This window comes from Monopterus albus, unplaced genomic scaffold, assembly GCF_001952655.1.
Source record: "Monopterus albus unplaced genomic scaffold, M_albus_1.0 scaffold696.1, whole genome shotgun sequence".
Taxonomy (NCBI): domain Eukaryota; kingdom Metazoa; phylum Chordata; class Actinopteri; order Synbranchiformes; family Synbranchidae; genus Monopterus; species Monopterus albus.
This window is the reverse complement of record NW_018128576.1, coordinates 14002-29214: the sequence shown is the minus strand read 5'-3', so window position 1 is coordinate 29214 and position 15213 is coordinate 14002. Positions and strand designations below refer to the sequence as shown.

The 15213-nt window shown below is 42.1% G+C and overlaps 1 protein-coding gene across 1 annotated transcript in view; it reads left to right on the top strand.

Annotated features, from left to right (window-relative positions):
* wdr3 (WD repeat domain 3) overlaps positions 1–12451 on the top strand; it is a 13828-nt gene extending 1377 nt beyond the window's left edge. The window contains 24 exon segments of the mRNA XM_020588968.1: positions 1–63; positions 309–427; positions 567–645; positions 2078–2173; positions 2752–2856; positions 4056–4157; positions 4609–4709; positions 5589–5693; positions 5900–6130; positions 6417–6510; positions 6636–6737; positions 6900–6982; positions 8040–8178; positions 8316–8372; positions 9092–9192; positions 9648–9759; positions 10095–10229; positions 10307–10357; positions 10845–10910; positions 11058–11150; positions 11442–11485; positions 11652–11780; positions 11914–12007; positions 12130–12451. The exon segment at positions 1–63 is cut by the window's left edge and continues 61 nt beyond it. Of these exon segments, the coding sequence (XP_020444624.1) occupies positions 1–63; positions 309–427; positions 567–645; positions 2078–2173; positions 2752–2856; positions 4056–4157; positions 4609–4709; positions 5589–5693; positions 5900–6130; positions 6417–6510; positions 6636–6737; positions 6900–6982; positions 8040–8178; positions 8316–8372; positions 9092–9192; positions 9648–9759; positions 10095–10229; positions 10307–10357; positions 10845–10910; positions 11058–11150; positions 11442–11485; positions 11652–11780; positions 11914–12007; positions 12130–12285 (2457 nt within the window). The 3' untranslated portion in view covers positions 12286–12451.
* The last annotated feature ends 2762 nt before the right edge of the window (positions 12452–15213 follow it).

The following is a 15213-nucleotide window of genomic DNA, read 5'->3' as shown; positions in this document are numbered from 1 at the left end:
AAGTCTGCTGTCACCATTATACACTACGACCGACTTGGAGCACGGCTTGTCACTGGTTCCAAGGCAAGTCAGCTGGGTTAATTTTGGTTGGGATGATGAGAGAAAGCAATGAGATGAGAATGTGATTACTCTAATACAATGTCACCTGAGAATATAAATTGACTTTCACATTGTGGAGGGGCTTTGTTTGCTCTCACAAATCAAGCAGATCCTTTCAGTGTGTCCAAACTTGAGAAGATCTAACTACAGTATGGATTCTGGATTACTGGTTTGTTACTAGGATGTGTTAATCATTTATTGCCTTTCAGGACACAGATGTGATTGTGTGGGACATCATCAATGAGTGTGGTCTCTACAGGCTGAGAGGCCATAAGGACATCATCACGGAGGCCTTGTTTCTCCAAGACAAGAACCTCCTGGTCACCAGGTAACACACCCTTTACCCTGACACCTTGGCTGATTGATTGATGAAGTATAGATCCTAAAAATGATCACTGCACATCATTACAATTAAGACAACTAATGACTTAAAAGAAGTTTTTAGAAAAATATTTGCTGCTTTACAGCTCCAAAGACAGTTTTGTGAAGTGGTGGGACCTGGACACACAGCACTGCTTCAAGACCATGGTGGGCCACCGCAGTGAGGTGAGGGGTTATAGTCTTTAACCAAATGGATGCCTGGGCTGTGGGAAGTAGCATAAAGTGCGAACATGAGAACCAATTTAGCTGAATGGGAATTCACAGGATTATTTCAGATGGCGAGCATTTTATTACACTAGATTAGTTAAGGTATATTTAAAGCAAAATTCCAGGTTAGGAAACAAACAAAACCATTGTTATGAGAAAACAGTTACGCTGTTTTCTAATAGAGTTTCTGTCTCCTGAGCTTTCTCTGAAACAGTCATTTGATAGTACTACATTACATTAGTACTGACATTAGGAAAGAGAGGTGGGCTTGATTCATTTAACTGAATGAAGGCCTTACAGTATTACAGAGGAGAAACCAACAAATCCCACCTGAGCAGCACTTGGTGACAGTGGGGAGGAAAAACTTCCTTTAATGGAAGAAACCTCTGACGGACCCCGGCTCTTGGTGGGCGGCCTTCTGCCTTGACCGGTTGGGGTGAGTGGACAGAGGAGAGACAAAACCAAGACACAACAATTAAACACTGGTGAGGTTGATGTGGCTGGTGACTGCTCATCAGAAACAAAGAGCTCCAGAGCCTTTACAGTCAGTCAAACTGAAAATTGTTAAACAGCATCAAAACGCCAAATCAGGGAAAATGTTTTGGGGTAGTGGCATCCATCCCGCCAGCAGAGGGGCCAATGTGACATGTGACAGATGTCGAGCCAAGATGAATAAGATAAAATTAAAGTAAAATATTATGGATCAAAACTCTGGAAGGCACCAGAAGATATCTGGGATGTCTGGCTCAGGGCGTCAGCATGAAACATACCTGGTTGTGAGTCCATCATTCAACAATGCACCCAGTGTTACGGCAGCTTTTCCTGTCAGGAGAATCAGAGATGAGCAAACAAGTTTGTCAACATTCTCCAACATTCTCTGCACAAGCCATTCACTACCTTGGGATAATGCACCAAACCAAACCTATCCTAGGATGCACGTCCAGTAATTTCATAGACACCACTACTTGGGTGCAAACAATGGCCATCCTGATATGAGACATTATTCTCAGAGACTGGTGTCTGTGACCCGGTATTCTATCCCAAAGTTAAGCTAAGAACTCGCTTTTCCACCTGAGCCAGCAGAGGTCCAGATGTGTGTGTTAACACTGCATGTTTAACATGATGTTAGTTCATGCATATTGGTTTACGCTTGGCATGAGAAATAGAAGCCATTACTGTATGTGTTTGACAGTGACAATATATCACTAACATCTCTACACAAAAATGTAACTATCCCCTGGATTGTTTCTCTGGTTTTTCCTTCTTCAGCCACTGCTAAAAAGCAGCCCAGTGTACGTTTAATATTTTGTTCAACTTGATATTGTCATACCTGGATGAATGCGATGAATCTATGTGATTGTGTGTGTGTGTGTGTGTGTGTGTGTGTTAGGTGTGGGGAATGGTGCTACTGAACCAGGAGAACAGGCTGTTAACAGGCTCAGCAGACAGTGAACTTCGAGCCTGGGACATCCACTACCTACAGGAGGTGAGAAGGAACACGCATGCCATGTTTTCTACTCACTGTAACTTACAATACAACAGGAGAAATAAAAAGTGTGACTGATTCACAGCTTAAAAAAAGCTACATTTGAGTGAACATTAAACTTAGTGGTGAATTGAATCAGTACAGTTTTATGTATTCATCTTATTAAATATTTACTAGAAGTAATAATTGCTACAATGTTGGCACTAAATGGACAATGGAGGTGATTTATGAAATGAATTATGAGTGCAGTCACTGATCATTTGACATTCTGGATGTACTATAGTGTGCCTACTATAATGTGGAACAGGGTCAACTTCAGGTGACTTCTCTCTGTTGATGACCTTTTGTTCTGTTAATTGAATGGTGCATACCACCACACATCCCATTTGTATAGCCTGTAATGCTTATGACATTAAAACTATTTGAAACATTTATTAGTCATTTATTAGCCATAGTTTATATGGACCTTGTGTTTTTACACTTGTCCTCATGAAATGTGATGCCTAAAGGAAGGGAAACCGATGTTACCTCAGTTGTTGTAAAAGCTCCGTCTGTCCGTCTGTTTGCATCCTGCTCAGGAAAAAGCAGAGGGTGAGCCCAAGGTGAAGAGGGGGAAGACTCTGCTGGATGGTGATGATGATGATGAAGAAAAGGAGGAAGGAGTGGATGAAAGCCCTGAAGAGGTATGAGAGTAGTTGTTAACGGAGTCTTGTGTGAAAATACTGCAATAAAATGATGAAAAAAATATATGGGTTAACATCGGCTTAGCTTTTTGTGATGGAGAGGGCTAAAAGCAGCCAAAGGACTCAGATTTGATTCAGATGTGATGTCTTTCCTTCTGGATGTGTTAGGGTCTAAAGCTAATGCATTTGTTTTGGTAACATTACTGACCTAGCATGGTCATGATTTTACCTTTAATTTGAATTAAAATAATTTAAATTTGTGAGCAATTTGAGCTTTGTGTCACATCAGCGGTAACCGGAGCTTTCTACTGACTGACACATTTGCTTATTAGTAAGCTAACGCTAGCTTCAGACTGGAGGCTGGGATTGGTAAAGGTTGTCACAACCAGGCATCCATAGTTTACATCGTCATTAGGAAATAGTATGTGATGGGAGCAGCAAAGAGCCGTTAGGAGCAGCTTATGTTGTCAGTTTGTTTTGAGTGTCACTAGACCCTCTAGGCTGAATAGAAATCCGGCAAAGTGACCTTAAGGGAAAGCCTGACTCATACACTGATCAGCCATAACATTATGACCACCTGTCTAATACTGTTTACATAGGAGTCAATGTGGCAGTTGGTGGTCACTCCTGTCACTCTGCAGCTCACTGTGCATCTTCTGTGAATCCATTTACTTCCACAGTTCTACTGTCAGGAAGAGCACACATGTGTCTACAACTCACTTACATAAAAGGAGTGAAAACTGTGGCTGTGAGGACGAGTTAGAGAGAATTATTTAGACAGATTCAACAGCCTCCCCACTCTAGGTGTGATATCACCACTACCCTGACTCTTTCTCTTCATAGAGACCAATGGACAGTGTTTCTCATTTTCAACCATTTTAACAAAGATTCAAATAAACTTTAATCCTTTTAAAAGCACAAATGGAAGTTAAAGCTTTAATTTACAGTAGGTCAACCTCATCATCAGTGAGCCGTGGGCGTCCATGACCCTGTCTCCAGTTCACCATTTGTCCTTCCTTAGACACTGTTGGTAGGTACTAACCACTACAGACCAACAACACCCACCAAGACCTGCAGTGTGGGAGATGCTCTGACCCAGTCATCTCACCATCACAGTCTGGTCTTTGTCAGAGTCACTCAGATCCTAACGCTGCCCACGGCTTTAAACTTCACTTTGTGTTTCTTTCTTTGTGTCTCAGCGGATCTTGAGTTACAAAAAAGCCGGCTCCATCCTGAGAGAGGCCAGAGACCGAGTGGTCTCGCTAACAACAGACACCAGGGCCAAAGTCGTCGCTTGCCATGTGAGTGCTGAAGTGTCCCCTAGTTCCCTCTGAAGATTTTACATTGGGAACAAATTCTGTCCTGTTATCAGTTTGTATTTTGACCATATGATGAGAGAGAAGATGTGATTCACAGTGGTGTGAAAATAGGTTCTTGGCTTACTTGTTTTGCTTGGTTTTCTTAATGTCTTTTGGATTAGGAACACTGTTAACTTGTGTCTTCTCACTCAGGTGCAGGCATGATGAACATGCTTGTCAGTGGTCAGCTGTGTGCCAGCTGTAGCTTTACATTGTGTTCAGTAAACATGAGGGCAAATGAGCCAGCATTTCATTATTGTTTGTGTTACTTTTATGAAGATGGTCCTAAAGCTGGAATCATACAAAGGTTTTTAGTTCTGTATACAATCAATGCACCTTTAGTTTAATAAGCAACTAATGCTGCATGTGACGTCTCTTGATCTCCCTCCATCAGGGCAACAATTCAGTGCTGGAGCTTTTCACTGTGCTGTCAGAGGAGGAGGTGAAGAAGAAAATGATGAAGAAGCTGAAGAAAGCAAAAAAGAAAGCAGCCAAGTGAGCACAGGAAATAAAGTTATTACTGTTAACACTGCTACAACTAACAGTGCCAGGAGTATAGTTTAACTTAGAGCTGTGCACTAATGTCTGTAGCCTGACTGATACTGGATTCATGAGGCCAATACAGGTATCAGTATTTAGTATTGACACTTTTTAAAATATAAAATCAACGCAAACAACAATTTAGTTAAAATGTCTTAGGTTTGTTTATTTAAAGAGTTTGTGACCAAGATACATAGAACATGGCACAATTCATTTATAGTTGAAAAATCAACTTGTCAGTCTGGTGGACCAACTGGTCACACTGATTCAAAATTAACTCAGGCCTAGTTTGACATTACCAGCCAACAGGTACCAATAGGGCTGGATATCATTCCAAAACTTTCAGTACCGGTACTGATGCAGATACCTTGACTTTGATACTGATTCCTAAACAATATTTTTTCTATACCAATTTTATAAAATCAATTAAGAAAAACATACATATTTTCGTAAAGATCATTAGTTTTATTTTTCAATTCCTTGGCATTTTTGTGCACTCAAGGCAGTTTCATAACATAAGAGTTAACCTATTTACCAAAACCTTAAGTTCTGTTAAATTAACATCACATCACATCTTGTACTGCTACTACTGAGGTTGCTGTCACCAGTTCTTCTTCATCCTACTACCAGTTCTTTATCCTTTTTTTCCTGATTTGTAGTTGTTACTAAGATGACATTACTGCTGGGACACTTAATGCTAGTACTACTGTTAACCTTTAATCTCATATTTTAAGTACTTTACCTGTTGTTACACCAACTGGAAAACCTTGTACTGCCGCTGTAGTGTAGTGTAAACTCAGTTTGAAGCTTGTTGTGTGGTGACCCCTGCTGTAGAGCTCAGGAAGATGCAGGCGAGGAGGCAGCGGAGCCGGTGGTGGAGAGGATGCTGAAGGACGAGATCATCAGACTAACAAACATCAAGGCCTCTGCCAAGATCAGGTCAGTGTGGAGCCAAATGTAACACTGGATGAAAGGTTAAAGACATAAGCTTGTGACCAGCAGACCTCTTGTTTCTCAAACTGTCTAGAAAAAACACAAAAATAGGAATTCAGCACACAGTGGTTTGTCAAACTGAACTCTCACACACTGATGTTAGCCACTGACTGCATTTTAACTCCGCACCAACTTCCTCCCTCCCCTCTCAGATGGGCAGACTGCCTGTCATGTACAGGTGGTGAGCTGAAGGTGGCACTGCTCCTGCAGAACAACACCATTGAGACCTACAGCCTGAAGACATCAGACAAAACCCCCACAGCCAATAAGACAGCTCGCGTAACACTTGGTGGCCACCGCACCGATGTCCGGACACTGGCTTTCAGCTCAGACAATCTAGCCATCCTCTCTGCCTCTGGAGACACAGTCAAAGTGTGGAACAGGTGGGCACCCAGATAGCCAAATGGTTGCAGTGCAGTGCACCATGTACACAGGCACGGTGTGTGCTCGATGTTGGCAGATCGAGTCTGGCCAGCGACCTGTGTTGCAAGTCCTCTCTCCTCTTTCCTGTTCGCCACTATGCAACCTACTTACCCCATAAGAAAAGAAAATAAACAAAAAATAAAGGCTAAATGTGGAACAGATGATACTACGAGTCCTAGAACTGTGATTTTTCAGTCTTATGATTAATGATCAGTCTGCAACTGGCTGTCCCGTCCTCTGTCACAGGTCAACTCTGCAGGTGATTCGCACCATGGCCTGTGACTATGCCCTCTGCTCCCTTTTTGTCCCTGGAGATAGGCAGATCATTGTGGGAACAAAGGTATTTGACCACAGATCAGTTCACTCACTCAGCAACATATTTATGGTTTGAATAGATCACTTTTTGAATTCAGGTGTTGATTTTCCTTGGCCTGTTAAACATCTACTTGCTGTTTCTCCTGGCAGAGTGGTAAGCTGCAGATCTTTGAATTGGCCTCAGGAAGTCTTCTGGAGACTGTAGATGCCCATGACGGAGCCCTGTGGTCCCTGTGCCTCGCCCCAGACCAGGTAGACCTGACTACTCTGCTACTCTGCTTGTCTGTCACACCTGTTTTAACCTCTCTCCTGTTATTTCATGCCATGTCATACCTTTACATTAACTAGATTTCAAGAATAGCTGGATGTTCTGTGGTTTCTCAGTTGTTGTTTGTGTGTGTCTCATTCCTGTAGAGAGGTATTGTCACAGGAAGTGCAGATAAGACGGTGAAGTTCTGGGAGTTTGAGCTCATAAAGGACCAAGAGACTGGCCAGAAGTAAGTCACCACCTCGTTTCATGTCTAGTGTGTTTCATTTAGGTAGGATGGCCTCAACACTAGGTTTTTGGACCGTTACACATTTATTATTCTTCAGGCTTTGTGCTTCGCAATATTCAGTTGGAAAAAAAATTACATTAAAATGCCAAGTCTCAGATTTAAATTGAGCAGGTTTACTTTCATGTAGAAAACTGTGGGTGATGTAGTCCTCACAACAAATAGTGCCCAGATTTTAGGGATTCAAAAATAATTGCACAGATACACAAAATCATATTTAATAAGTAATCTGTTTTTTGAGTCTCACCAGGAGTTTACATCCTCTGAGGTTCTGGTCATAAAGTTTTCTTTTGATCGAAGGAAACATGTTCATCTCCACCCTGGAGAGTGACCTTGACTTACTGTGCAGTCACAGAGGGGGTTTTCTATACCATGCAATAGATTTACCCTGAAGACTGCCCAGTCTTACCAGGCCATTTTGATATTTTAGATCATACCCACCTGCTGGGAACAAACCACCTTTGTCATAGGTATTTCCTTCTTGGGCCTCATTATTACCTTGTTCACTTGCATGGCCACCTGTTTATTCTTCATACTGGCAGATAGCTTCACTTCAGTCTAACTCTCAATTAACTCTGAGCCATGCATGACCTCTTTTGTACATGAACTGACACTGAAATGACACAAGAAACTTTTCGAAGCAGTTTTGAACCCTTGTTATTTGGGCAGTGTCTCCCACGCAGTTGTTTTTGTACTGATATAAACGTACTCAAAGCTGAGACTTGGCACTTGTATGTGGTATCCATTATTTTATTTAAAAGTAAATGTGATGGTGAACAGAGCCTGGAGACCCAAAAATGCGTGACTGTCCAAATAGGCCTACTTCTGGTCTGAACTGGATTTGCTCTGCTTTTTACTCACACCATGGGAATATGTAACAGCCAGAATATTCTCTGTGTAGCAATTTTCAATCATGATTTATTTAGTAAAGCACAAAAATGCTCAGTAAGATTTAGATGTGACTCATATATAACATTGACGTTTTGTGTGTGTGATGCAGGAGACTGACAGTGAAACACACACGCACTCTGCAGCTGGAGGAAGACGTTCTGTGTGTGAAGTTTTCTCCTGACCACAGGCTGCTGGCTGTCTCTTTGTTGGATTGCACCGTCAAGATCTTCTACACAGACACACTGAAGGTACACGCTGAAGTGCATGACACTACACAACATTAATACAGTGCAATAGTAGTGTATTCATGATATGACTGCTTCTTTATAGCATCACAGATTCTGTTGACATCATAACTGAACAATTCTTCCTTTCACTGCTTTAGTTCTTCTTGTCTCTGTTTGGACACAAGCTGCCTGTACTGTGTCTGGACATCTCACATGTGAGTATTGTCAAGCTGCAACAGCAGGCACAGGGGAAGTTTGGGTTAAAGGCCTTGCTCATGGGCACCACAGTGCTGTTAATGAAGATTGGGCAACCACCTGTCCCACTCAGATTTTAATCCTGCTGGTCTGGGGATTGAACCAGCAACCTTCTGGTCACAGGCTTGTTTCTCTGGCCTTTAATAAACCATAAATGTGCCCTGTGGAGTTTTCTTGTAAACAAAAGAGAGTGATATTTACATTTAGTGAAACATGGAGGTCTAAAAACTGAGTAGAGAGGAATCAAGGAAACATATTTATACCAACATGAGATGTCTTTTCCTCCGATCCTTCATCTGAAGCATCCAGTCACCAACTGATTTCAGAAAGGAGTGTGTCGGTCCATAAAAGACTCATGTATCCTTGCTTATGGTTCCTCCAGCAGCCTCTGCGCTCCTCAGAGGAGGAATAAGAGCTCCATCCTCAGTCCTCTGGACCAAGTAGTAAAGAATGATCAAATAAGGGAACTGGGATTAACTAATAGAAAAGTGGCATACCACTAATGAAGGAGGAAACCACTACAGGTTACACTTAAGAATCTCCTGTAGGAATTCTTTCCACATCTGGACCATTGCCTCTTGGTGTTACATAAGATGCAGTTTTGACATTAGTCTTCACTTGAACGACTGTCATTGTATCAGTCCTGCCTCCCAGTCTTCACCTTGTCTTTGTTGCCCAGGATAGCATGCTCATCGCCACCGGCTCTGCTGACAGGAATGTGAAGATCTGGGGTTTGGACTTTGGCGACTGTCACCGCTCCATGTTTGCTCATGACGACAGGTAATGTCCAACAACACAGACCCAAACCAAATAATCAGTGAAGATGAGATCATTTCCAGCTCTGATCTCATCTGTTGTAGTCAGGGACTGGGATCTGTGTTGTTAACCGGGACCTCCCTGTGATGTCACGCCAGCTGCTCTTTAATCTCATCACTCATCTGTTTTCTCATGAATCATCTCAGTTTATGTCCTTGTTTTTCCTTGTGCTCTGCCTTAAATTAATTTTTTTTGGTTAATTTGAGCCTTCTGGTGCCTTTCTTTTGATATTTTGATTCTTTTTTGTTCTGACATATTCTTTCCTGGGTTTCTTAGTTCTTATTGGGGTGCCTGCATTGGTTCCTTTCTTTTTTCTTATTTCTCTCTTACATGCTTTCTAGCTTTCAGATTCTTTTGAACATCCTTGGGTGACTTCCTCTCCCTCCCCTTTCTCTGTTTTGTTTTTTTTTTCTCTACAGTGTCATGTTCCTCCAGTTTGTCCCCAAGACTCATCTGTTCTTCACAGCAGGGAAGGACAGGAAGATCAAGCATTGGGATGCAGACAAGTTTGAGCATATCCAGACGCTAGAGGCGAGTCTCTTCTCTGTGCCCTCGATATGTAGGGTCAGGTGGCTAAGGCCCTTCTCGCCTACAATGCTGACATGCAATACTGACCACACCTAATTGGTTATGTGTAAACCAGTAACACAGAGAGAGCCCTAAATAAATGATGCATTTTCTCTATCCCTATTGTGGCTAAAAATGACAACTTCAAGATCTCAAGTGGTTTCTAAGGTGTAACTACCTGACTGTTAGGTGGTTCATAGGTAGTCCTGGCCCGCAGTGCCCCTTACACAGCATGAATTTTCACTGGAACAAGGACTAAAGACCTCCAGGCTGATACACCTGTGCTCTCGGCTTTATAGGGACACCATCGGGAAGTTTGGTGTTTGACCATCAGTCCCAGTGGAGACCATATTGTGTCATCATCCCACGACAAGTCCCTGCGTCTGTGGGAGAGAACCAGGGAGCCCATCATCCTGGCGGAGGAGCGGGAGATGGTGAGGCAGAGGACTGGGATCACTGAACTGACTGAAACTCAAAGATCGTTTTTCTGAATTAAAGTTTGTATTCACAGGAGCGAGAAGCAGAGTTTGAGGAGAGCATGGCCAAAGGAGATGTGCCTGTGGTAAGCGTTGCCTCCTGTAGATTTCAATGATATAGCTTCATCATGGCCTGTCTGATGCAAGTTTGGTGGTGGGAATGAGTTAAAACCAGATGCCAGTGCCAAGTAATATGAGCCATACTCACTACTATAATTACTGTGCCTCTAGTAACTAATACTGGATTAGTCAGAACATTAAACTGTTCATGCTCAGATTTCCAAGTGCTCAGGTGACAAGGACAAAACCACATCTTGCACATCGGGTCTTATGTCCTGTAATTAGTTCAGAGTACATTCTTAGTCCTTCAAACTGCAGATGTTTTATCTCATTGCTGTTTTGTAGCAACTCTTAAATAACAGTTTGAATGATAAAACCTGGCCAGCTTGGTTAGCTGAAATAAAGACAATTATATCATCACCAACTACTTAACTGGGGTGCCGGCTTAAATCGAAGCAAAATAAGTGGTGTTAGATGGATGTAAGTGATGCATTAACACGTTTTAATCTGCAGGTGCCTGGAGAGACACAAGGAGAAGTAGCACCAGCTGGAAAGAAGACTGTTGAGACAGTCAAAGCTGTGAGTTGACTGTTTAGCACTGGTTGAATAGGAACATATAAATAGCTTAAGTTGCAGCTTAATGTTAGGCTGTAGTTGAATTAGCAAGCAAGCAAGTTAGTTGTTATGTTCTTTGCTGATATTCTTGCTGTTGTGATTTCTCTGCAGGCCGAGCGAATAATGGAGGCGCTGGAGCTTTACAATGAAGAGACCAGGAAGATGGAAGAGCTTAAATTTGCTTGTGAGAATGCAGGCAAAGAGGTAGAGACATTATTCAGTAATCCTGCATTTTATATTTGTGCTACACTGTTGTTCCCTGTTTTAAATGTGTGGTTGAGGAGCATAAGTTGACACTGAGCAGGGACTACTTATCCAGCAGCTACAACTACTCGGTAATGTTTTAGTAGGTAAAAGAGTGATGAAAAATAAGTCTAGCTAAATATCGCCTCCAACAACTGTACAGTGATATCAACAGTGAAGCTGAATTTGTTGTTTAAAAGTTGTTTTCAGCTGTAGGTAACAGCTGAAAGTCTCTCTTTGCTCCTCTTTCAGCCATCCCGTTACGTTTTAGATGTCATAAAGAAGGTCCGATCCAGGTACGACATGAGCCCAGGGTGACGAGACCACCTGCTAATTCACTCTCACTTTACCTACAACTAATCACAATCTGCTCTGTGTCCTCACATCAGTGAGGATCTAGTGGATCACATTAATACACTTGGGTGGGTTCTTCTTTTCCTTGGTTTGTGTTGTGATCACCAGTGAGCTGGAGATTTCTCTGCTGGTGTTGCCGTTCCCTTATGTCCCCAAGCTGCTGAAGCTCTTCAGCAGCTACATCCGGCAGGGCCTGGAGGTGGAGCTGGTCTGCCGTTGCCTTTTCTTCCTTCTCAAGTAAGTCGCTTGTCTTGAACCTCTTTTCCAGGGGTGGTAGAAAAATTGTTGTGGATCTGCCGAAGTTGCTGTTAGTTGCTCTGGTGTTTACAGTCTTTGAGGTGAGCTGACATTGGTATCTCGCTCTTTCTAGGATCCATTTTGGCCAAATCTCCAGTAACCAGATGCTGCTGTCCGTCATAGATGAGCTACGCACTAATACTCTCTCCAAAGTGCACGAAATCCGAGTAAGTAACATCTGGGAAAGAGAGAAAAAGACAGAGCCGCTTGTCATTTTGATTGGTATTGAAGCCCTGGTCTTCAACACACCTTTCCTTTTCCATTTTCTCACGGTATCTATGTTTTTCAGGATGTGATGGGCTTCAACAGTGCAGCGCTCCAGTTCCTCCAGCGGGAGATGGAGAGCAAAGAGGATGTGATGTTCTTCGCTGATGCCACAGGCCAAATGGAGAAGAAGAAGAAGAGGAGGAGGAAGAGTGAGCGAGCCATCCTCACCATCAATTGAGTTCTAATGGACATTTTTCCATTCTTCCATTTTCTCCCAGCTGTATTTCAGGTGTGGACCAGGAGAATTACACTGTTGGGTTTTGTACATCATGACATTCTGTGTAATTCAGTGACATGTTTCATATCCCAAATAAAGCTAATTTTTCCTTGCAGTACATGAGGTTTTATAGAGAGCTGTCAAAACAAATAAATCCTCCATGTACATATAAGTTCCCTCTGCAGCTTTAAGTCTATATAAAATACATCCATATACGATTAAGCCTACACATCCGGTTTAAAGCAGCATGAGTACTCCCTCCAGAATCACTACACACAGAGGACAGGTATGATTTAAGCTGATATCTGGCCTACAGGTCTGGACATGGTAAGGGCTGTAAAACCTGTCAGAGATTCCCTGAACTGCAGACCACCTGGTTGTAACCACGCTGTCCCACAGAGCAAGCCTCTAGCTGTTCGCTAGGAAAGAACCCCCCTGGTCCATGTTGGCCCTGCTGAAGGTGTCCACCACTGAAATCAGGATGATGTTGCTCAACTTTTCAGCCTGAATTTATAGTCCCAAGGCAAACATGTGACAAACATATTTCACAGCGCAGAGGGAGGGGTGAAAAATCCTGGGTCTCAGTTTTCAGATCTGTGTTTGCTCATATATAAATGTGAATGTGAGCATGCTGTCAGGTGCCCAGACCTCTAATCCTGTGACCTTTAGAAAAGCTTCACACTCACATCAGACACTTTTCCACGTGTTTTCGGTTGCTGACAGTACGATGCTATGGAACCTCCAATCACACAGAGTACTGTCAAAAGTTTGTTTGCTTTTACTTTAAAGGTGAAAGACCCAGGGAGGACAAGAAAATGAATCATCTGCCTTTCGGTCACTAGATGGCAATGTTGGCTCTCCTTAAACGGGGGTCAGGTTGTCCCCTCTGGTATCTGGGCTCATATCCTGCTCCATATTAAGAGCTTACATGCTTCCTGCCACCTGCTGCTGGCCACAGGTCAGACATGCTCAGGGCAGGGGTAGTCATCTTTTAGTGCTAATCGACCCTGAACCAGCTGACACGTTTTCCTACAGCCATGATATCTGTTAGCTTAAGGAACACACCTGGTTTGTGGTGCTCTCCTCTTCGTGTTCAGCCCTGGCAGCTATTATCTACTGTAGTTCTAGTAATCTAACTGGGACATGTAAAACTTCATCACTTCCTGTGTGACAGGACATCAGCTGCCAGGCAGTAAGCTTAGCACTATGCGGCGCCTCCATCGTACAGTGTAATATATTGTTTCACAGCCACTATTTGCATTACATTTTTATGGACAGGAGATGGAGTTACTCTGTTCTACACTGCTAAAGTCTGTCATCATAGGGTCTGCATGACATTATATACTGCAGGATATGATCAACTCAGCTGCTTACTTGATTTGGTGGTGTCTGTAGGCAGTGAAAGTGATATGAGCTATAAATGTGTAGCTAGATGTTGGCAATGACAGGTCGCCTGTGCTGCAGCACTGTTCCTCTGTTGTTACAGCAGGTACTGTACATGGTACAGCAACCTAGAAGTGTGTTGAACAAAAGTACTCTATAATATTTGCTTAATAACTACAACTCCTGCTGTTTTAGAAAAATTCTGAGATTGTCTTTGTAATTTTGTGATCTATTTATAAAGATTTAAGATAAATGAGAGCCACAGAAAGGATAGGAAGTGAGACAGACTGACTAATGCATTATTGGGTTTTGTGACGTTAATAAAATGATAGTTTGTAGTTTCCTGAGATTTCAACCAATTCTTGTATCATAAGGTTTGAGCCAGTCTTCTTCTAATTAATGTAAATCAGGATATGGTACAACAAACAAAACTAATCATTACATATTCTAAGAATGCAAACAGCTTTTTACACAGATTTAAAATATAAAAACAAATTGTTACAGTTGAAAATATCACTTGTGACTTCAAGTAAATAATTGATGCTCCATGTTACAGGTCTGTTACTTCCTTGAAAGTTTTGTGTAGTTTGGTACTAATTACAGAAAAACAAAGATCTGAGACAGTTTGTTTAGTTGGTCCACTTGGTTGCTGCCTATTGCTTATTATTGCCTTCCAGATGGGTGGTGCAGCAAATTAGTTAAGGGAGTTTTTAAATCTAATGTGGCAGAATTTACTGAAAAATAGTTGTGTGTAACAACAAACTGAAGGGAACAAAGTGATTTTATGTAACACGAAGTTACTATGTGGTCATGACTAATGAGTAGGATGCGGACCCACAGTCCCCCTGAGAGAAATGCAATTTTCTGTGTGAGAAAACTCTGGTTTAATCCATACAGCACATAAAGCCACAGACAGGAATCACACTCTCAGCTCAGGAAAAAAAAAGAACTGTCACTGCTTTTAAAAGTTTCAACTCATACTTTCCTTTGAAAACTCTCTCACTATTTATGTTTGCAGTATTTTCAGTGAAAATCCATAAACACAAACAGTTCTACTGGACTAACACATTTGCTGTTAGTCAAATAATGCTAACTTCAGAATGGAGACTGCATTCTGTACAGTTTGTAGCAACCATCCATAGTTTACGTTGCCGCTAGGAAACATGGCATGATGGGAGGGGCAAAAAGCATTTAGGAGAGGCTTATGGTATCAGGCTGAAAAGAAATTTTGTAGATTAACTGTAAAAACAAGGAGTAAATTGTTAAAAAATTTACTCCTGTGTACAACAGTGGGTTAAAGAGATGGATGAATTTATGGGCAGGTAAGGAAAACCTCTCATCCTGCATTGTAGCAAAAAGGCCACTAGTCTGTTTCAAAAACCCCCTGTCTACAAAAAACGCTATGTTTTTCTGCAAACTATGTTGTAGCTCAGGAGGAACCCAAACACAGCCAATTAGGTGTCTTCATTCCAATGACCCATATATCCCACAGGGCATAATGAAAGA